General features: G+C 35.0%; 1 protein-coding gene across 5 annotated transcripts in view; it reads left to right on the top strand.

Moving 5' to 3' along the window:
- The window catches only part of Rps6kc1 (ribosomal protein S6 kinase C1), a 200,008-nt gene that overhangs the window by 32,073 nt on the left and 143,667 nt on the right, over positions 1 to 24,268 (top strand). For 4 of the 5 annotated variants that reach the window (XM_015483653.2, XM_048809399.1, XM_015483652.2 and 1 more), the window contains 2 exons: positions 13,644 to 13,759; positions 21,529 to 21,622. In XM_015483653.2, the coding sequence (XP_015339139.1) occupies positions 13,644 to 13,759; positions 21,529 to 21,622 (210 nt within the window). The remainder of the gene's footprint in view (positions 1 to 13,643; positions 13,760 to 21,528; positions 21,623 to 24,268) is intronic. The other variant, XM_048809401.1, reaches the window with a different exon arrangement.

Genomic DNA, 24,268 nt, shown 5'->3' with positions numbered 1-24,268 from the left:
GGACCTTTATTAATTTATTTATATGCAGTGCTGAGAATCGAACCCAGTGCCTCACACATGCTAGGCAAGCACTCTACTACTGAGCCACAACTCCATCCCCTGAGTTGAATTTTGTGCAAGGTGAGAGAGAGGGATTGAATTTTATTTTGCTGCATATGGATTTCCAGTTTTCCTAGCACCATTTGTTGAAGAGGCTGTCTTTCTCCAATGTGTGTTTTTGGTACTTTTGTCTACTATTAGATAACTGGTCTGTCTCTGTATCTTCTATTCTGTATCATTGGTGTACATGTCTACTTTGGTGCCAATACCATGCCATTTTTGTTACTATAGCTCTGTTGTATAGTTTAAGGTCTGATATTGTGATATATCTCCTATTTCACTCTTCTTGTTAAGCATTGCATTGGCTCTTCTAGGTCTCTTATTTTTCCAAATGAATTTCATGATTGCCTTTTCTATTTCTATGAGGAATGTCATTGAGATTTTAATAGGAATTGCATTAAGACTGTATAACACTTATGGTAGTCTGGTTATTTTGACAATATTAATTCTGCCTATTGAGGAGCATGTGAGGGTCTTTCCATCTTCTAAGATCTTCTTCAATTTCTTTCTTTAGTGTTCTGAAGTTTTCACTGTAAAGTCTTACCTCTTTTGTTAGGTTGATTCCCAAGTATTTTATTATTTTTGAGGCTATTGTGAATGGACTAGTTTTCCTAATTTCTCTTTCAGTGGATTCATCACTGATGTATAGGACTGTGTTTGATTTATAGGTGTTGATTTTTATATCTTGCAATTTTGCTGAATTCATTGATTAGTTCTAAGAGTTTTCTGGTGGACTATTTTGGATCTTCTATATATAGAATCATCTCATCAGCTAATAGTGATAGTTTGAGTTCTTCTTTACCTATTTGCATTCCTTTAATTTCTTTCTTCTAATTTCTCTGGCTAGAATTTTAAGGATGATGTTGAATAGAAGTGGTGAGAGAGGACATATTTGTCTTGTGCCAGTTTTTAGAGGAAATAGTTTCAATTTTTCTCTGTTTAGAATGATGCTGGCTTGGGTCTTAGCATAGATAGCTTTTACAATGTTGAGGTATGTACCTATTTTCTCTAATTTTTCTAGTGTTTTAAACATGAAGGTATGCTGTATTTTATCAAATGCTTTTTCTGCACCTGTTGATATAGCCATATGATTCTTGTTTTTAAGTCTGTTAATATGATGGATTATGTTTATTAATTTCCATATGTGAAGAAATCCTGCATCCTTGGGATGAATTCCACTTGATCATGGTGCACTATCTTTTTAATATGTTTTGCATGTGATTTACCAGAATTTTATTGAGAATTTTTTACATCTATTTTCATCACGGTTATTGGTCTGAAATTTTCATTCCTTGATGTGTCTTTGTTTGGTTTTGGTATCAGGGTGATATTAGCCTGATAGAATGAGTTTGGAAGGGTTCCCTCCTTTTTTGTTTCATGGAATACTTTGAGGAGTATTGGTGTTAATTCGTCTTTGAAAGTCTTGTAGAACTTGGCAGAGAATTCATCTGGTCCTGGGCTTTTTTTGTTTGGTAGGCTTTTGATGACGTTTTCTATTTCATTACTTGAAATTGATCTGTTTAAAATTTATATGACCTCCTCATTCAGTTTGGGTAGGTCATATGTCTCTAGAAGTTTGTTGATGTCTTTGATATTTTCTATTTTATTGGAGTGTAAATTTTCAAAATACTGTCTAATTATCTTCTGTAATTCAGTAGTGTCCGTTGTGATATTTCCTTATTTATCTTGTATTTTAGTAATTTGAGTTTTCTCTTTGTTAGCATGACTAGGGGTTTATCTATTTTATTTATTTTTTCAAAGAATCAACTTTTTGTTTTGTCAATTTTTAAATTTGTTTGTTTTGTCTTGATTTCCTGGATTTAAGTTCTGATTTTAATTATTTCCTGTCTTCTGCTTTTGGGGTTGATTTGTTCTTCTTTTTCTAGGGCTTTGAGATACAGTGTTAGGTCATTTATTTGTCGACATTTTATTTTTTTTATGAATGCACTCAATGCAATAAACTTTCCTTAGTACTGCCTCATAGTGTCTTAGAGATTTTGATATGTTGTATCAGTGTTCTCACTTAGCTCCAAGAATTTATTTCATCCTTTATTTATTCTACTATCCATTCATCATTCAGTAGTGTATTATTTAGTCTCTTTAGGGTAGCTTCTATTTTTTATTTAATCCTTGATTTCTAGCTTCATTCCATTGTGATCTGATGGAATGCAGGGTATTATCTCTGTTTTTAAATATTTACTTAGTTGTTTTGTGGCATAAGATATGGTCTGTTTTAGAGAAGGAGCCTTGTGCTGCTAAGAAGAATGTATATTTGCCTGATGATAGATGAAGTATTCTGTAGATATGTCTGTTAAGTCTAAATTATTGATTGTATTGTTTAGTTATATAGTTTATTATAGTTTTTGTTTGGAAGATCTGTCCAGTAGTGAAAAAGGTGTGTTAAAGTCACCCAGTATTATTGTGTTGTGGCCTATTTGATTCTTGAAATTGAGAAGGGTTTGTTTGATGACATAGATGCTCCATTGTTGGGGGCATAAATATATATAATTGTTATGTCCTGCTCATATGTTCTTACCTTAAGAAGTATGAAATGTCCGTCTTTGTCGCTTCCTGGTAACTTTGACTTGAAGTCTACTTTATCTGAGATGAGGATGGAAACCCCTGCTTGTTTACATAGTCCATATGATTGATACGTTTTTTCCCATCCTTTCACCTTCAGCCTGTGGATGTCTTTGCCCATGAGGTGAGTCTCTTGATGACAGCATATTGCTGGGTCTTGCTTTTTAATCCCATCTGCCAGCCTGTGTCTTTTGATTAATGAGTTTAGACCATTATCATTCAAAGTTATGATTGAGATATTATTTGTATTCCCTGTCTTTTTGACTTATTTCTGGTTTTTAATTTGACTTAGTTTCTCCTTTGGTTGTATATTTCTTAAGTGTAGGTCCTCCGTTTACTGGTTTTCATTTCATCTTCATGGAATATTTTGTTGAGGATGTTCTATAGGGTAGGCTTTCTAGTTGTGTATTCTTTTAATTTTTGTTTATCATGGAAAGTTTTAACTTCATCTTTAAATCTGAAACTTAATTTTGCTGGATAAAAAATTCTTGGTTGGCATCCATTTTCCTTCAGAACTTGAAATATATTATTCCAGGACCTCCTAGCTTTGAGGATCTGGGTTGAAAATCAGTTGAAATCCAAAATGGTTTCCCCCAATACATTATTTGATTTTTTTCTCTCATGGCCTTTAAGATTTTATCTTTATTCTCTGTGATAGTCATTCTCATTATAATGTGTCTTGGTATGGGTCTGCTCTAATTTTTTACATTTGGGTTCCTGTAAGCCTCTTGTATTTGATTTTCCATTCCATTCTTTAGGTTTGGGAAATTTTCTGCTATCATATCATTGAAAATGTTGTGCATTCCTTTGGATTGTATCTCTACTTCTTCATCTATTCTGATAACTCTTAAATTTGGTCTTTTCATGTTATCCTATAATTCTTGGATGTTCTGTTCATGGTTTTTTACCATCTTCTCTGCATGGTCAACTCTAATTTCAAGAATATATATTTTGTCTTTATTGTCTGAGGTTCTGTCTTCCAAGTGGTCTAGTCTGTTGGTGATGCTTTTCATGAATTTATAATTTGGTTTATTGATTCCTTCATTTCAAGGATTTCTGCTTTTTTTTCTCACAATCTCTCTTTATTAAAGTGATCTTTCACTTCCTGTATTTTTTCTTTGATTTCACTCCTTATACTATCCTTTGCTTCACAGATCAATTTGTGTACATTCTGAACTTTTCTTGGACATTTCTTCTACTGTGTTATCAGTGGATTCTGTTGTTGGAGCATCTTGGTTTGTTTGGGGTGCTTTACTCCCTTGTTTTTTCATGTTGTTCATATGTTTTCCCATCTAGCAGTAGCAGTATGGATCTAAGGCAGCACACATTCTACCCTATAGATCTGTAGTGTCGCCCTGAAGGTTTACAGCACCTCACCTTTAATGGTGAGACTAATATCAACAACATCCAGTATAAACAATAGATATCCTTAAACCCATCAGCTTCCAGTAAGGCATCTAGTGCTTTCTTGCATTAAACCAAAATGATGAGTTGAATAACTATCTAAAGTATAAACAGAAACTTTGCTAAAATGATTTACAGTTTCAAGATGGTGGACGAGAGAATTGAAGTAGCGTAGTATGTGATGTTTGAGAGGGAGGAAGAGAGAAGCTAGAAGCAAAAATTCACAGAAAGAGTGGTTGAGGAACTGACAGAGATTGGTTGTTGGTTGGAGAAAAGTTGGAAAGAAAATCCAAGAAAAAGACAAGTGAGGGGATGAATACGAATAAAGAGAAAAAATTAAAAGACATAAGAATACAACAAAAATGCAAAACACCATTCATATATCATTGTCCTCTACAGACTGTGCATACAAAATACCCTGTTCCAAATATGGTAGAGGCATTAGTGAATTGAAAAATACAAATAAAATAAATCTCAATGGAAAGTTGAACTGTCTCTGTTAGCATTCAATAGTTTCTCAGCCCTGTCTCTTATTCTCCTGGGATCACCAGGCCCAGATCAACTCTCGCAGACACAGTCACTATCCCACCCATCTGGGCTTCAGATACCTCAGGCTCAGCCATGCTTTCCTACTTGCAGAGAGACTACCAGGTATATGCTCATGTAAAGGAGCGACCCTGAGTTGCAGCAGCAAGAGAGGGGCCACCAGCATTCCCATAAGGAAGACCCCTGATGCCTCCAAACATGCAGGTACCCCAACAGTGGACCTGCAGGTCCTGGCCAGGGTCCCCAGACAGAGACTCTTGTGGTAGTAAACCTGATGGCACTTGGGCCCCAGCCCCTGGCTGGTGTCCCAAGGTGGATGTGGCTACAGGCAACCAAACCTGGAGTTTCCCTCATAGCAGACCTCTAGGTGGTGGTAGTAGCAGTAATGGTGATGGCTGGTGGCTGTTGACAGCAGGCCGCGGGTCAGTAGCAGTGGTAGTAGCAGTGGTTGGTGGCAGCAGGCTGTGAATCAGCAGTGGCTGCAGCACCGGTGGCTGCAAGTGTGGCTGTGGGGGCAGTGTCACCCAGATGATCTCCATGGGGCAGCAGCGTTGTCAGCGACAGCTGTGTCAGAAGCAGCAGCAGATGGCTGCAGCTGCATGGGCAGCAGCACCCAGAAAGAAGACCTTCAGGTGACTCTGGGTGGCAGCAGCAATATCAGAGGCAGCAGCATTGGCAGTAGTGGTGTAGGCAGCAGTGGATGGGAGAAGAGACCTCCAGGAGTCAGTGGCAGCAACCTCGGAGGTAGTATTCAGAGGTAGCACTGGTCATGCCCAGAGAAAGCGGGTGTTGACTTTATATCCTGCTACTTTGCTGAATTCATTTATTAATTCTAGAAGTTTTCTGGTGGAACTCTTTGGATCCTCTAAGTATAGAATCATGTTATCGGCAAATAGAGTTTGAGTTCTTCTTTTCCTATGCGTATCCCTTTTTTTTGTCTGTCTGATTGCTCTGGCTAGAGTTTCAATGTATGTTATATAAAAATGGTGAAAGAGGGCCTCTTTGTCTTGTTCCAGTTTTTAGAGGGAATGCATTCAATTGTTTTTCCATTTAGAATGATGTTGGCTTTGGGTTTAGCATAGATAGCTTTTACAATGTTGAGGTATGTTCCTATTATCCCTACTTTTTCTGGTGTTTTAAACAGGAAGGTGTGCTGTATTTTGTTAAATGCTTTTCCAGCACCTATTGAGATGATCATATGGTTCTTATCTTTAAGTCTATTGATGTGATGAATTATGTTTATTGATTTCCATATGTTAAACCAACCTTGCATCTCTGAGATGACCCCCACTTGATCATGGTGCACTATCTTTTTAATATGTTTTTGCATGTGATTTTCCAAAATTTTATTGAGAATTTTTGTATCTATGTTCATCAGGGATATTGGTCTGAAATTTTCATTCCTTGATGTGTCTTTGTCTGGTTTTGGTATCAGGGTGATATTAGCCTCATAGATGAGTTTGGAAGGGTTCCCTCCTTTTCTATTTCATGTGATAATTTGAGGAGTATTGGTATTAGTTCTTCTTTGAAGGTCTTATAGACCTCAGCTGAGAATCTGTCTGGTCCTGGCCTTTTCTTGGTTGGTAGGCTTTTGATGGCATCTTCTATTTCATTGCTTTAAATTGATCTGTTTAAATTGGGTATATCCTCCTGATTCAGGTTGAGTAGATCATATGTCTATAGAAATTTGTTGATGTCTTTGAGATTTTCTAATTCATTGGAGTATAAATTTTCAAAAATAGTGTTAATTATCTTCTGTAATTCAATAGTGTCTGTTGTGACATTTCCTTCTTTATCTTATATTTTAGTAATTTGAGTTTTCTCTCTTTCTCTTCATTACTGTGGATGAGGGTTTATCTATTTTATTTATTTTTTCAAAGAACCAACTTTTAATTTTGTCAAATTTTTCAATTGTTTCTTTTGTTTCAATTTCATTAATTTCAATTCTGATTTTAATTATTTCCTGTCTTCTACTACTTTTGGTGTTGGTTTGTTTTTCTTTTTCTAGGGCTTGAGATGTAATGTTAGGTCATTTATTTGTTGAATTTTTTCTTTTAATCAATGAGCTCAACGCAGTGAACTTTTCTCTTAGTACTGCTTTCATAGTTTCCCAGAGATTTTGATATATTGTATCAGTGTTCTCATTTACCTCTAAGAATTTATTTCTGTCTTCCGTGATGTCTTCTACTATCCATTTTCATTCAGTAGCATGTTATTTAGTCTCCAGGTATTGGAGTAACTTCTATTTTTTATTTTGTCATTGGTTTCTAATTTTATTTCATTATGGTCTGATAGGATCCAGGATAGCATTTTTTTTTTTTTTTTTGCTAGGAAGTTCTTTGTGATACAACATATGGTTTATTTTAGAGAAGGATCCATATGCTGCTGAAAAGAAAGTGTATTCACTTGATGATGGATGAAATATCCTGTCTATTACTGTTAAGTCTAAATTATTGATGTATTATTGAATTTTATAGTTTCTTTGTTTAGTTTTTGTTTGGAAGATCTATCCAGTGGTAACAGAGGTGTGTTAAAGTCACCCAGTATTATTGTGTTGTGGTCTATTTGATTCGTGAAATTGAGAGGGTCTGTTTGATGTATGTAGATGCTCCATTGTTGGGGGCATAAATCTTCACAATTGTTATGTCTTGTTGATTTATGGTTTCCTTAAGCAGTATGAAATGTCCTTCTTTATCCCTTCTGACAAACTTTGGCTTATAGCACACTCTATCTGATATGAGGATAGAATCCCCTGCTTATTTACAAAGTCCATGTGATTGATGTTTTTTCCCATCCTTTCACCTTCATTCTGTGGGTGTCTTTTCCTATGAGATCAGACTCTTGAAGGCAGTATATTGTTGGGTCTTTTTTAAAAACCAATCTGCCAGTCTGTGTCTTTTGATTGATGAATTTAGGCCATTAACATTATTGAGATATGATTTATATTACTGGTCACTTTGGTTTATTTTTGGTTTTTAACTTGACTTGATTTCTCCTTTGACTGGCTTTTCCTTTAGTGTAGTTCCTCCCTTTGCAGATTTTCATTGTTGTTTTTCATTTCCTCCTCATAGAATATTTTTATGAGCATATTCTGTAGTGCAGGCTTTCTAGTTGTAAATTCATTTAACTTTTCTTTATCATGGAAGGTTTTTATTTTGCCATCAAATCTGAAGCTTAATTTTGCTGGATATAAGATTCTTGGTTGGCATCCATTTTCTTTCAGATATTGGTATATGTTGTTCCTAGGTATCCTACCTTTGAGGGTATGGATTAAGAAATCTTCTTAGATCTGAATTGGTTTTCCCCTTTATGTATAACTGATACTTTTCTCTTGCGGCCTTTAAAATTCTGTCTTTATCCTGTATGCTAAACAATTTCATTAGAATGTGCGTTGGTGTGGATCTGTTGTAATTTTGTACATTTGGTGTCCTGTAAACCTCTTGTATTTGATTTTCCATTTCACTCTTTAGTTTTAGGAAATTTTCTGATGTTATTTCATTTAGAAGATTGTGCATTTCTTTCATTTGTATCTCTATGCCTTCCTCTATCCCAATAATTCTTAAATTATCTTTTCAAATTATCCCATAATTCTTGGAAGTTCTGTTCATGTTTTCTTACCATCTTCATTGTGTGGTTAACTTCATTTTCAAGATTATATATATTTTGTCTTCATTGTCTGAGGTTCTGTCTTCAAGGGGTCTAGTCTATTGGTGATGCTTTCTTTTGAGTTTTTATTTGGTTTATTATTTCCTTCATTTCAAGGATTTCTGTTTGTTTTTTTTCCCCAGAATTTCTGTCTCTTTTTTGAAGTAATCTTTTGCTACCCACATTTGCTTTCTTATCTCTTTATTGAATTGATCATTTGCTGCCTGCATTTGCTCTCTTATATCATTCTTTACTTTGCAGATCATTTTAATCATGTGCATTATGAACTCTTTCTCTAACACTTCTTCTACTGTGCTGTAGTAGCATCTTGGTTTATTTGAGGGCATTTTCTTTCCTTGTTTTTTCATGTTGTTTGTGTGTGTTCCTCTCTAACAGTATGGATCCAAGGTGTTATAATTTCGACCCCGTAGACTTATGGTGTCCCTGCAGGTTTCCAATACCTTACCCTTAAAGGGGAGAGCAATATTAACAGCATCCAGTGCAAATACTATGCAGTGTTAAACACAATATCTCTATTAAGACGTTTACAGTTTTGTTGCAATAAACAGAAATGATGTATTCTATCATTGTCTACAATATAAACAGTACGTTTGCATAAGAATCTATAGATTCTAATGTTGGACAAAGAGAGAATGGCAGGTGTAGGATGAGATGTTAATGAGGTAGGGAGTGATAATATAGAGGCATTAAATCATAGGAAGCATGAAAGAGGAATCTAAAGAAGTTGGTTCTTAACAGGAGAAGAGAGAGAAAGAGACTCTGGGGAAACACATAAATGAGGCAAACATAAAGAGTGAGTTAAAAAATAAAAAGAAAAGGGAAAAATGTAAAAATAAAAGAATATACAATAAATTGTAATATACTATTTAGATATCCCAGTTCTCAGTAGCCTGATGCATGAAAAGTACTTGGTTTCACAAATGTTGGGGCTGTGAGGACAGGAAAAGAAAAAAATCACTAAGTAAAATTGAACAATTGTTTCTGTTGGAGTTCAGTATTTTCCCTGCTTTCCTTATTGATAGATGGGGTTTTCTGGAGTTTGCTGGAATCTCCACCCTCAAGATGGTGAAGGTTATTAGAGTGGGAGGGTCAGACATGGAGGTGGAACTCCTGGAGGCAGAGTATAGCAATTGCCAGTCCCCATTGGAAGATTGCACCCCAGGACTCTCCTTTGGGATAGCTCCTTTGGGGTCCGGTTGTGTGACATGGTATCCTGGTCTTAGCCCCTTACATCATCTGTGGACCCTACAATTCCTAGTCTCAAATTTAGTGTCTAACCTGTATCTCTTCCACCCCCATACTTTAGACTTCCCAATCAGGAATCTTTCTCTCTAGAGGTCCTGAGGGCTGAGTGCCAGGATCTCTGTGCCTGTCACGGAGACCTGTTCTGTGTCAGGCAGATCAGGACCAGGCATTGAGGGCTATTGTCTGTCCTTGTAGCTGCAAGCACTGGGCTGGGTTAGTGGCTGGGGGTACCTTGATGTTGGGCTTCCAGATACTGGCCAATGTCCCAAGATGAAAGCTGTCCCAAGTAAAGATGGCGATGGCGACAGTGGAGGCAACCCAAGATGGCGGCAGAGGTGTCCCAAGATGGAGGTGACTGCTTTCAGAGATGGGGTAGCGAATGCGGACCCTGTGGTGGCATTGTCTGGCCCATTCAGAGATACAGCACTGTGGCAGGTGGTGCTGTGGCAAGTGGCTGCCTCCAGGCTCTGTCTTGTGTCCCAAGGTGGAGGCTACCACATTGAGGGGGCTATGGTAGTGGCTGCAGTGTCCCAAGATCTGAATATTGCTACTTTAAAAAGTATTTAAAAATTAAGCAACTTTCTTGTATGTATTGGGACCAGTAGTTATTTCATTAAAATTCATCTGTGTTCTTCATTTATGCTTACTATTTTTATTTTACTATTAAACCCAGGGCCTTATGCATGCAAGGCAAGCACTCTACCAACTAAGCTATATCCCCAGCCCTGCTTAATATTTTTTTAAAAAAATTTTTTAGTTGTTGATGGGCCTTTATTTTATTTATTTATATGTGGTGCTGAGGATCAAATCCAGTGCCTCACACAAGCTAGGCAAGTGCTCTATTGCTGAGCTACAACCCCAGTCCTTACTATTGTTTTGTATTTTTGTTATGCTTACTATTTTTTTTTTTTGTTTTTATTCTGAAATATCTTAGGAACAAAGAAGTGAGTTTGTTCTGTCATTGTATTCTGGTGATAGGATTGAATTATAAGCTATTTTTTTTGTTGTACTCTACTTTATAAAAATGTTTTAATTCATTCTTGCTTACCCAAGTTTAGTGGAATAGAAATGCATAGATCAAAGATGAGCTTTCTACATATGCATTCCAATCCTGAAGTGTTGTAGCTTAGCTTAGTAGGGAGGTGAAGTGAGTTATACTAAGATTAGGGCCCTCAAATTTTTATGTTTCAGATTTTCATATTTTTATTGTTTCACATAGAAATAAGATCTTTTTAGGGTTTCATAAACTATTAAGAAGTCTTTCATTGAAATTTCTCAACAAGTAATTAATATTTTTAAAAATAATATCAGGTGGCCTTAGGGGTTGAAGCATAAAAAGTGTGTATTTTCTAGGTTTCTGTTTCAAGATGAGAGATGTTTACAAAATTACTAACATTAATTCACAAGCACTAGAATTAGCAATTTTTAAAGGATAAATATGTTGAATTATAATCATGCACAGTTTTATACTTTGTAGGCAACAAAAAATAAATATTAATAATAATATTTTTATTTAGCTACTACATTTTCTCCAAGATTGTTTTCAGGCTGGAGAATTTATTTATTGAAGATTTTGGAAGGTTGTTTCTGGATAATATTGTCGATAGGTAAGCTAGTAGAGACACTTTATGTGTGCTATTGTCATGAGAGAATTGAGTGTTATCTAATTGTTGCATATGAACTGAGAACTAATAGAAACATAGATTTAGCACAGTGGATTATATTAGGTTTGGTTACTTGTGACAAAATTTACAATGAAATAGGAGCCAATTTTTTTCTTATGGTCAAAGATTTGGAGATAGCCTCATGGCATCTCAGTGATTAGGAATCCAGCTCCTGTTTTCTTGCTCTTTTGTCTTTTTTTTGTGTGTGTGTGTACTAAGGATTGAACTCAGGGTCACTCTAAGAGTCTCACCAAATGGCCCAGGCTGCCCTTGAATTTGCAAGTCTCTTGCTTCAGCCTCCTGAGTTGCTGGGATTACAGGCATGTGCTACCATGCATAGTGTCATGTCATTTTTTTTAGCTTTCCATTTCACAGTATTTCCTGGTGTTGAGGGCCACAGCCAGTTGGGGTGGCACCTGGCATTTTGCCAGAGGGAGTGAAGCGAGCCATTGAGATGATGATGGTTAAGTTAAGCTGTGTATTCAGTTGTATATAGACCTTTGCTGTCCGGCAATAGGGCGGCTCCTGCTGCCTCTGGTGCCCACTACTTTGGAGTTCCCATTGAGTTCTTGAGGGGTTCTGAGAGCCCGGTGGAGGGTGAGAGGGTTCCCGGGAAGTGCGTGTGGAGTGCTGGTGGAGTTTGGGCAATAAAGTAGTTCCTGTTTGAACCTACAAGTGCCTCGTGGCGGCTCGGTTATTTTGTGCCCAGCCAGACTGCAGCATTTGTAGGAAGGAACAATGAAGAAAATCTGGGAGAGGGTTTATATCAGCTCTGTTTTTTAAAAGACTTTCTGGAAAGCTACAATATAACTTTTGTTTACCTGCTTTAGACCAGAACATATATAGTCCATGTCCACTCCTAACTACAAGATAATATGACAGTTATAGCCTTTTTTCCCCTGTGCTTCGTATATCTAGTTAAAAATTAAGGATTATTTTGCTAAGTAGGAAAGTGAATATTTGAATAGCAACTGGCATCTTGTTTCATAGTAAATAAAGCAACCCTAGATATTAGAAATTCTCTAATTGACTGCTACTTTCCTGCTAACCTTTACCCAATCCCTGGGCTCTTAGAGGACACTAAAGAACATTATACCCCCCCCTTTTTTTATAAAACTGTACCTGTGTATACATGCATGGATTTTATTAGGATTGTTATCTCTGAAATCTATCCATGAACTGTGGCCTGTTTTTTTTTTTTTTTTTTTTAAATGAACCCACTGTTAAGATTTCCTATTAGAGTATTCCACTATAAGAGTTTTTTTTTTTTTTTTGAGAAAATTTTTCTGTTTATTCACTCACAAGTTGCTAGTGTGCTCTGTTATCCAGTAAATACAACAGCTTTTAAAGATTAAAGGACACCATGATAATCTATTAAGTGCTTACCATGTACCTGACATGGAACTGTAAGCCTTAAGTACATTATTACTTCTCTCCGTTTTATAGTGTGAAAATAATCAACCTTAGGATTTACAGCTAGTGAATGCTGGAGCTTATATTTGAACCCAGGTCTAACATCAGTATCCTTTTTTAGTTATCATGAAATAGACACTTTACTATAAGCATTAGATACATTGAGTAGAAGGATTTTTAATGGTTCAGTTTCAAATTCTTGCCTTGATTTATATAACTAGGAGTCTCTTTGTGTCTTAGTTTTTTATTACTGCTTTGCAAAACCACTTAAATTGTTGAAGTATATGATAATGCTACTCTTCTGATTTTGTATTTTTTAAACCTATATTGCAATCAGTAAGAAACAAGGCATGTGACAAATGCCAACCAGCTATCTAAACTAAGAGCCATACAAAATGATCATATTTAAAAATGTCTTCTCAGCATTCAAATTGTATATATCATTAAAACATTCTGTGAAAACCAACATTTCATCACCTTGTAAAGTGGAACTCACTGTTGCTGTGGGTTCTTTTTTCTCCCAAGCGTGCTGTCATGGATGCAGACGGCATCACACATGTACTTGAACATAAAAGCTTTTTGCTTTAAGCTGAGGTTTTTGACCCCATTGATAATACAGGCATTCTCATAATTTTCTCTCTTCAGCCCCTTTATGAACAAAAAAGAGTAGAAAAGGGAAAATTATGAGTAATTATAGTATTAAATTACTATGGAAAACCATTTGAGTCCTTTAAAATTCTCTTTTCAAATCACCAGCTTCTTATATAGTAAAATTCTTACATTGACAAGTTCTAGATTATGAGCACGCCTTTATTTATCAACTGATACCTCTGCCTCTTGTTTTATCAAAAACGTTCTTTTCTTGCTTATTTTCACTATAGAGGCTAGATGTGACTCCAGAAATTTTCATAATAAGCAAATAGGCAGTAGTAGGCCAGCTGCTGTGTTCTAATCTCTGGACACAAACTGTCATGAAGCAGCATTTGGTTGTTCTTTCTGTAAGTGTTGATTCTTATTTAATTCTAGGGCGATTTGATGAAACTGTTATTGAAGAGAGAAGACAGTGTGCTGAAGACCTGCTACAGTTCTCTGCCAATATTCCAGCTCTTTACAACAGTAAACAGCTTGAAGATTTTTTTAAGGTTTGACAGTCTTCTGGAATATTTTATATCATATTGAATATTTTTATTTTCTAATTTGTAGTAAATTCAAGTAGAAAATTCATTTCCTTTTGAATTTCATTGTTCACTAAAAACGTAGAAGTTAATTTCTAAATAACCATGTCTGTGGCATATCTTGCTTTTAGCATAAAGAGCTATACAATTTTTGATTGAAAGATCTTAAAAAATTGATGCAAAGGGCTTAGGGATTTTCGAATTCAACCACAATTGGAATATATTAAAATTTGGTATCATGAAACTCTTTTTCTTTTTGAGGTATATTTCAGTGGCAGACTTCTCTTTGAGATATAAAATCCTACAAGTCCATGTTACATTTGTTGTAATTATGTTGGTTTGTGTAAAGATATAAAAAATTAGTCTTTGCACAGTTTTAGAGAGGTAGGCCATTGCACGTAGTATTATCTGAGATCATTGAATATTAATGTTTTGAGTTTTTTAAAATAATGCTTTAATTCTGAGTTATTTATCATTTTTAATAATTATTTTCTAATATATTTTCAACTTAACCTGTGCAGGTTGTCAGTTTCTTTCACTGTTTTTACCCCCACAGTTTTCCTATTGCATTTAGTTAGCCTTTTAGAAAAAAAGCTAGGTGATGGTTTTATCATTGTTTTTTTCCTTTTTTTATTTTAGCTGAAAATACACTGGTTTGTATAAATTAAATTTCTTAGAATACATAACTATCATGATATATCAGTAGTGGGGTATTTAATTTTACTGGTGCTAGTGAATCTCTACACAGGGAATTCATTTTTTTTATGACCTAATTTAGTTTACTGAAGAAATTTGATCTTTTGAAAGACATTGCAGACCTATGACTTAGAGTAATAGAAATAGTAATAGAAAAATTTGTAATGACTAGGTGTAGTGGTGCAGACCTGTAATCCCAGCAATTTGCTGAGGCAGGAGGATCACAAGTTTGAGGCCGGCTTGGGCAACTTAGTGAAACGCTGTCACAAAAAATGAAAGGGGGTGGGGATATGACTCAGTGGTAGAGTGCCCCTGGGTTCAATCACCAGTATCTGAGAGAGAGAGAGAGAGAGAGAGAGGTAGGTAGGTTTGTATTAACTAAATTCCTTATGATTGACCTTGTTGCTTGCTTTTTCATTACTCTGCAAACTAGACTGAGATCATAAATTTGGTTTCTGCTAATTCCCCAGTGCAGATCTTTGGGATGAAAGGCCAAGTCAAATTGATACAGTATTTGACTCTTTGCTATTCTCTGTTATAGTTTTTTTCCCCCCACTATCTGACAGAGAATCAGTACTTACAGAAAAAGGCTGTTACTATTAAGCAAGAAGATTTTTTTCTTTATAGAGGTGGTGAAAGGTATAGAATTAAAAAAATCAGTTTGGGAATTAATAGAAGTCAAATTATAGGTTCTAAACAGTTTAAATAAAAGTTTCCTGTTTGTTCCATTTCTTTTGGATTTGGAATGCCTGATTATAATTGCTTCTGGAAGAAGAATTTTTACACTTTAGGAAATGAGACCTTATTTTTCGGGTTCATGAAAAAATTGACAGTTTTAAAAATTGATAGTAATTTTGGAAAATATCTTGGAACTATTTTAAGCAGTGCTGGACAGGAGCAGGATATGACAGTAGTTTTAGTCTTTTGAAATAGAGAAAATATGGTCCTTAAGGTTATTTAGCTACAAGCAAAGAAAAAAAAAAAGCTTGCCTCTTGTCTTATCCAAGAGGTCTGAGTGAGGAAGGTAGTTACAGGCTGGTATAGAGTTTAGGAATGTTATCAAGTATCTAGATTTCTGGGTTTGAGTATGAAAAGCAAAGTGTCAAAAGAAACATGCTAGCTTTTACAGAAAGAATGTCTAGAGGTAGTTCTTACATCTCTTTGACCAGAACTTGGGTCACATGACTATCCTTAATTTGAAGGAGATCACCGGAAGATGATTTTTAGCTTTCTGATTCTGATCATGGTTGAAGATGGGGTAGTGAGGAGAGGTTTTGGGTTAGCCAGTCTGTAGGGTATGTGCCTCAATAACATTTTTTTTTTCTGTTTGTAGGAACACTGATGATATCACACACAAATGACCATGTAGCCACTTGTTTAGGCTGAATTTTTTGTTTTTTGGGTACCTGGGGTTGAACTCAGGGCTCTCCACCACTGAGCCACATCTCTACCCCTATTTTGTATTTTATTTAGAGACAGGGTCTCACTTTACTGGATTGGTTAGTGCCTTGCTTTTGCTGAGGCTAGCTTTGAACTCATGATCCTCCTGCCTCAGCCTCCTGAGTTGATGGGATTATAGGTGTGTGCCACTGTGCCCAGCCTGACTTTTCTTTAAAACATTCTTAAGAGTTGAAGGAATAAAATAATGGATCTGTGTATTACTCCTCATTTACCTTCAAAAATTAATAGTATAGGGGCTAAGGCTGTAGCTCAGTGGCAGAGCAATTGTCTAGTGCATGTGAGTCACTGGGTTCGATCCTCAGCACCACATAAAAATAAACAAATTAAATAAATGTATGCTGTCCATCTACAACTACATAAATTATAAATTATATAATTTATAATTTATAAAATGTTACCAGACATTAAAAAAATTTAACAGTATATTGCCAATCTTGTTTGACTTATGTTTTTCCATCACATATTATTTAATGGTTATTTATTATAGCTTTATTGACGTAACTTAAAATTTACGAGTTATAATAAGTATGCAATGAATGCACTGACTTTCGTTTACAGACTTGTGGAGCTATTGCCACCGATCAGTTTTAGATCATTTCCATTACATCAAAGAAGTTTCCCCATGTCTTCTTGCCAGTGTTCCCCTTTCCCATTCCCAGCCCTGCACAGCCACTGTTTCTGACTATAGATTTGCCTTTTTTCAGTGTTTCAGATACATTGAATCATATGATAAGTAGTCTTTTGTTCTAGTTCCTTTCACTTAGCATGTTTTTGAGCTTCATCCATGTTATATCTTGTATCACTATGTCATTCTGTATATTATTCACTGTATATTGCTGGATAGTTTTCTGTTAGTAGTTTCCCTCTTATTAGTTCCAAGCTGCTTTATGGATGCTTGAAACTGTGGGAGTACCAAACCCTGTATAAGCTATGTTTTTTCTTGTTTATACCTATAAAGTTCAATTTATGAATTAGGCAATAAATGATTAGCAACAATAATAGTAAAATACAAAAATTATAGCAATATCCTATGATAAAAGTTGTTAAAACTTATGAATTGTTTATTTCTAGATTTTTTTTCATAAAATGTTTTCAATCTGCACTTGATGGTAGATGCAAAGCAAAGTTGTAGGTAAGGAGGGACTTCTGTATATGGATTATACCATATCTTGTTTATTTGTTGACAAGTTGATGGACATTGAGTTATTCTAGCATTTGGCTCTTACAACTTAGGCTACTGTGAACATTTATTTACATATCTTTGTGTGGATATATGTTTTTATTTTACTTGGGTAGATTGTGAGGACTGGAATTTCTGAATCTTAAGTTTATGTATTAAAGAAACAGCCAAACTGTTTCCTGAATTAACTTACCATTTATATTTCCCAACAATGTGTGGAAGTCCCAGTTCTCTTACAACCTCACCAACACTTGGTATTGTCTGATTTTGCTTTCCTAATGGTGTAACGATGTTTAATGTTTTCCTGTGCTTATTCATACAACTTCTTTGGTGAAATGTCTGTTAAAAATATGCTTGGTTTTTGATTGAGTGGCTCTGAATATATTCTGGATAAAAGTCTTCTATTAGATATAGGATACAATCCTCAGAACAGTACTGTATTATTATCCCTGTCCAATATGGGATTGTAAATATTTTCTTTGAATCTGTGGCTTTGTCTTTTCATTTTCTTAATGGGTGCTATTTGAAGAATAAAAACTTCCAGTTTTTAATAAAGTATAATTTATCAGGTTTTCCATTTTTCATGGATTATGCTATTTTTGGCATTTCTAGAGCTTTTTGATTTACCCAAGGCTTAGAAGATTTCCTCCCTAGATGGTTTAGTTTTACGTTTAGGTCTGTGATCTGTTTTAAGTTAATTTTTATGTATGGATTAAAGCAACAGTGTAAATTCATCTTTTGGGACATGAGATCTAATAGTCTTGGCACCATTTATTGAAAAGATTCCTTTCTCCAGTGAATTGACACTATTATTGAAAATAAATTGACTGTAAATATGATGGCTTATTTTTGGACTGTTGATATGTCCTATTAATTTGTGCTTATTCTTATGCTAGGACCATACTGCTTAGATTACTATAGCTTTATAGGTTTTGAAGTCAGATAGTATAAGTTTGCCTACTTTTTGCCCAAATTGTTATAGAAATTTTGAACCTGTTGAATTTACATAAAAAAGTTTGGCATCAGCTTGTTCATATGAACAAAAATTTTCATAAAATTTAATTTGAAAGTACATTAACTTTGTAGTTCAATTTGGGGAGAATTGTCATCTTGACTATTCTAATCCATGAACATGAAATGACTCTCCATTTATTCAGATGTTTTTAATGTCTCTCAGTAGCATTTTTTAATTTTCAAGGTGTAAGTCTGGTATTTCTTGTGTTACTTTTATTACTCAGCTTCTTATTCTTGGAATCTAGTAGTGAATGGAATTCACTTAGTATGATGCGTTAAAGATTAATCTGTGTTGTAGCGTAGTACTTTATTTTTTTTTTATGCCTGTATGATATTCATTCATATGGTTATGGATATGCCACTTTAGGTTTGTTTTTGTTTACTAGTTAAAATTTAGATTCTGTACATTTTGGCTATTTATGAATAATGTTATTACGAATATCAGTGTATAGTTTTTATATGGATTGTGAAAATTTTGTTTCTCTTAGGCCTGGGAGGAGCAGAATTGTTGTGGGAAGATTTTTAATTTTAATTTAATTTATTTACTTATTCTTTGTTCTGATTTTTTTTTTCTTCTTTTTGTGTCAGCATTGGTAACATGTCTTTCTAGGAATTTTCACCAAAATTGTATAATTTGTTGGTATAAAGTTGTTCACAGAATTCTCATAAAACATTTTTAATTTTTAAAGTCTGATCTTATTTATTGCTCTTAAAAAGCCTTATTATTATTTTTTTTTTACTTAACTCAAATTTAGAAGTAGGAGCTCTCAGAGAGGACAACCTGAGTTTCTTTTCAGTCTGTTGCTGGCATTTTTCTTTGGCCTTCATTTTCTTGGCTAAAAGTTTAGCATATTGTGCAGCTTCCTGTTTTCTTTAGTGGGCCAGTTTTTCAGAGCAATGTACCAGTGTTTGTCCTGCAGGACATGTGGAGGAATAAGATACTTAATCTTAGGGGGCTTGTCTTCTTTATTAAAGGACTTTCTTAAAACTATTGGCTGTCAGGAGCTGCAACACAGAAGTGAGCATGGACCCTTAGTCTTGAGTGACAGGTGTGAGAATGGTTTCAGCTGCTCCAGGAAACAGGTGGATCTCACCTCTGCTCAGTAGGAGAATGAAGCTCTGGGAGTGGGTGTCACCCAGTGAGACTGGGCTGCACCCCCTGAAACTCAATCCCTTTGCCTCATTTGGGAATAACTTTCTTAAGTGTCTTCCCCTCAATAAATAGGGTCTCAGGCGTGCTCTCTCTTTTTCTTTCCAACAGACCCTTAAGGTTGAGAGCAGTCTCTGATTCCTGAAAGCAAAAGGTATTTCTGAATGTTTCTTTCGTCGTCTTCTAGGTTATTGGTGCAGCCAGCTCTTGTGAACCAGGTTGTCAGCTCAGCTACCTGGTAATAATTGGCAGACATTGTCTTTTCTAGAGAGATCATATAGTTTGGGGATTCTCCTCATTTTGTGCCTCAGGTGATGAGGCACTGTAGTATCTGTCAGCCTTTGGCAGTATCGTTAACCAAGTTGAGAATGAATACATTGACATCCACAATGCCCGGATTTATGCTTGCTTTCTCCAGTTCTCTGTGGTCGATAGCAGAAATGCCCCCTACTCAATAGCAGATGGAGGTAGTTGGGGATCAAGACACCCTATTTCGTGGGGAGACCTTGTTTGTCATTTCTACTACTGAGACAGACCACATAACCCTTCTATTATCCCAGAATGTGAGCAGCAACCTCTGTGGCATATTTTCCTTATAAAAAGCATAAAGTTTGAGCTCATCATCCATGTTAATGTGTTTCTGGCGGCTAGTGGCTGGGAAGGCAATAATGGAGCTTCATCCTGAAGCAGCTGATCACTGCCACAAAAAAAGAACAATGTTTCTGATTTTTATAGGTGTTAGTGATGTCTCCTCTTTCATTTTCCTTTTGGTAATTTTGTATCTTGTCTGTTTTTTTTGTGGGTCATCTTAGCGAAAAATTTGCAGTTTTTGTTAATCTTTTCAGAGATACAACTTTTGATTCAGTTTTTGTTTATTGATTTTGTTTTCTATTTCATTTTGTTAAATTTTGCTCTAAACTTTCCTTCCTTTTACTTGCTTTGGAATTATTTTGCTGTTTATCTAATTCCTTAAAGTGAAAACTTAAGTTATTGGTTTGAGAATGTTCTTTGTATAATATAGGATTTACAGCAATAAATGTCCCTGAGCACTGTTTGAGCCTCAACCCATAAATTTCTCTTTTTTAAAAATTTTTAAAATTCAGCTCATTGTATATCCTGTTGTGTAATTTCTCTGTTGACCCATTGGTCATTTAGAAATTGATTCTTTAATTTCTAAATATTTGTGGATTTCCTGAAGTTTCTTTTATTGTTGGTTTCTAATTTTGTTTAATTATGATTAGAGAATGTATTTTGTGTGATTTCAGTTCTTTAAAATTTAGGGAGACTTGGTTTATTCACTAGCATTAGCTATGTCCTTGAGAATATTCTATGGGTACTTAAAAGGGATACATATTTTGTTGTCAGGTGAAATTTTTCTAACTAGATAAAGACAGTTCTTTTTGCTGTGCTAGAGAGCTAATGGGGTCTGTATTTCGCTGGGAATTTACTCTCTTGGTTAGTAGTGTTTGGGACATAGAACTTGCTGGTGGGAGGCAGAAAGAAGGATGTTGAGAAGCAGAAGGATTACTGTTTTAATTATTTATAATGTCTTAAGGATCATAAGTCCTTTTATCTATGATTGGAGCCTTTGGTCCATAAAGTCACAGCACAGAATTGCGCCACCACTTCTTGTCTGATCATAGCATTCTCTAGTTGCATGTCCAGGAAGTGAAAATATCTTTTGAGGTCTGAATTTGCAAATCTAGATATTTGATTAAAATGATGGTCACACTGAGAAATCAATCTTATATTTGTTTTTACATCTTTAAAAAACTCTCTCTTCACTAGAAATATCTTAAATTTTTTTACTTTTACCTAAGTTACATGTGAGTCTCAACCTGAATGGCTTCTCAGATCACTTGAGATGTTGTGTAATATGTTGTAGTTTATAATTTGATAAAATTCAATGACTTCCTGATGCATTTCATCATTTATCACTAATTAAAATTACCGGTCCTTAAGAAAAAATATTCTTAAGCTGGTGAGTTTTTTCTTCTTGTGCATTTTCACACCTCAGGTTTTTCTATTATTAACAACTTGCATTGGTGTGGTACATTTATATAATTGATGAACCAATATTGATATACTTAGTGATTCTTGGAATGTAATTGTGAACTAGTTTAATAGATTAATAGCTCCTATATTTCTTATATATACTCAGTCAAAATAACTAATATATACTACCATTTTAAAATGTTCTTAATGACAAGAAAACAATTACTCTGATCTTTTTAGGGTGGAATAATTAATGATGGTTCTGAATTAATTGGTCCTGCTGAAGCTCACTCAGACTCCCTCACTGATACCTTTCCTGAGTATAGTACAGAAGGTAAGAGACTTTAATTTTTTTTTTTTTTGCATTTAGAGGTTTTTCTTGTAGAAGACTGTAAATTATATCTATATTGTAAAAAATAGATGTATTTAGGAATTTGAGGGGATTTTACTGATTTTTTTATATATTTTTTTTATATTTAATTGTCTCTGATATTGGGTGTGTTGGTATTGGGTTGTTAGTATCTCACATTTAATTAGAAGTTTTTTTCTTAGTGGTTTATAAAATAGTGATTCATCCTCAAATTAATGGCATCTTAAATTTGATGAAATGGTATATTGTGTAGTTTAGGGTTTAGTAAGGTGTTCTTATATACTAGACAGTATAATTTGTGATATAAGAATGCTTTACTAAAGTTTATTTAGCAGTATCTTACTTTTAGACAATTTCAAGTCTGGCTTTAAAAAGTTTACTTATTTTAATTGCCTAAAAAGAATAAGACTAAGGTAGTTTCAATCTTTTTGATATGTTTTCTAGTAAAATGAGTCTAAACCAAAGCAATATTTGTACTTTTAATCACTTTAATTCAAGAATGTTTACTCTTTAGTTTGATTCCTTTATTAAGCCATACTTGAATTTATATGGAAATTTTCATACATATATTTTAGCTTTTGGATTTCTGTAACTAGTTTTTTTTCAAGAAGATAATGGAATTAAAAAGAAAGATGGGGGGCACTGGGGTTGTGGCTCAGTGGTAGAGTGCTTGCCTAGCATGCACGAGGCACTGGGTTTGATCCTCAGCATCATGTAAATGTTAAAGATATGCGTCCACCGAAAACTTAAGAATGAATATATTTTTAAAATATTTATTTTTTAGTTGTAGTTGGATACCATATCATTAATTAATTTATTTTTATGTGGTGCTGAGGATCAAACCCAGGGCCTTGCCTATGCTAGGCGAGTGCTTCTACCACTGAGCCACAACCCCAATCCCTTAAGAATAAATACTAAAAAAAAAGAAAGAAAGATAGGGGACAGGTGGGGGTAGGTTTTTTAAAATAGAGTTATTTGAGGTGTAGCTTAGATTTAGTTTATTAAAGGTAAGATAATAGAGTAATATTTCTTGATCTCTTTCATGAGTTGAGTTTGTGGTGGAGGACGATGCTTTATGACTGTCATATAGGAGGTAGTTGCAGTCTCACTACTGTAGTGCTGGGTTTGTGAGGCTATGCACTGATGTCAGACATCGCCAGCCACATTGACATATCTATTGCAGGATATTTGCCTCTTGATTTGTAAGAGCAGATATGTTATTATCAGTTATGTGGAATAATGTACTTACTTTTTTTTTTCTTTTAATGCTACCATTTGAGAAGTGGTTAGCTTTTATTCTTACCTTGTGCCTCCCATTGACTTAAAAGTAAAGTCCATTTATGTAAACCTTCTGTTTACATTTTTCTGTTTACATGCATGGAGGCCACGAGCATGACACAGGCTTCTAGGGCTCTCCATTTAGCCCTCAGTATCTTTGACTTCATCTTGGTTTTGCCAGAGTTATAGACAAACATTGTTGATAGTAATTTTTCTCCACAACCTGTCATGCTTTTTAGAAAAAAAAAAAAATCTATTCTCCATGACCTGGTAGACACAGACCCTTTGCAAAGATTTGAAAAAAGTCTAGCCCTTGCTTGGGATGCTAGTGTGATCCTAATTCTAGAACTGGTTTCCTTGAAAGGTGACTTCTCTGGGATAACCTTATCATTCTGTTGCCTCAGATTCCTCACTCATCAGGAAGAGGAGTAGGTTTTTTCACCTGCAAAATATACTGATTCTTTATGATGTCCAATATCAGACAAGTAGGAAAGTTAGAAAGATTTGAAGTTACATATTTATTAATGAGGAGTGTTGTTCTTGAAAATGTAGACTGTTTCTTTCCTCTCTTTTAATTTTTTTATGCAAGAATCAAAGGTTGTGTGATATGGGAGTGATTATGTTCTTTTTTTTTTTTTTAAGTATTTTTTTTTTAAGAGAGAGGGAGAGAGAGAGAGAATTTTAACATTCATTTATTTATTTAAGTTCTTGGCGGACACAACGTCTGCGTTTGTATGTGGTGCTGAGGATCGAACCCAGGCTGCACGCATGCCAGGGGAGCGCGCTACTGCTTGAGCCACATCCCCAGCCCGATTATGTTCTTTTGATAGCCTTTGTTAACTAGATGGGAGTCTACCGTGATGAGGAAAGGGTATTAGGAGTCTATTTTAGTTTAAGGTAGTCATAATGGGAGCAGTGCAACGATCTTTTTGTTCATTTTTGCAGTCTGGGAGAGAAGGAGAGGGAGGAGCATTATTATTAGGAATAATTTTTCATGGGATGGTGTGGCTAAATATTGAGGCTGTTCAAGTGAACAGGTGGTTGTATTAATGCTAAAGGAGAGACAAACTAAAGCTAGGGTGAACCTACAATTTATTGTTCAAATTGAGATACTTCTGAGAATTAAAGCCAGTGCTGTATTAGTAATTACACCAAGACCACAGGCATAACACAGGACTACCCCATAACCCTCCCAAAGCACTTGTTTTAGAGTTTACCTCTAAATTTTCAAAAAGATGTATTTTCTTTGGAAGAATTTATTTCTTAGGAATGTGTAATTTCTTTTATGAGAGAAATGGGGACAACATTTTTGTTAAAAACACAGAAAAAGAC

The sequence above is a fragment of the Marmota marmota genome, unplaced genomic scaffold, assembly GCF_001458135.2.
Source record: "Marmota marmota marmota unplaced genomic scaffold, marMar, whole genome shotgun sequence".
NCBI lineage: Eukaryota > Metazoa > Chordata > Mammalia > Rodentia > Sciuridae > Marmota > Marmota marmota.
The sequence above is the reverse complement of the archived record's forward strand: the minus strand, read 5'-3'. Positions and strand labels throughout refer to the sequence as shown.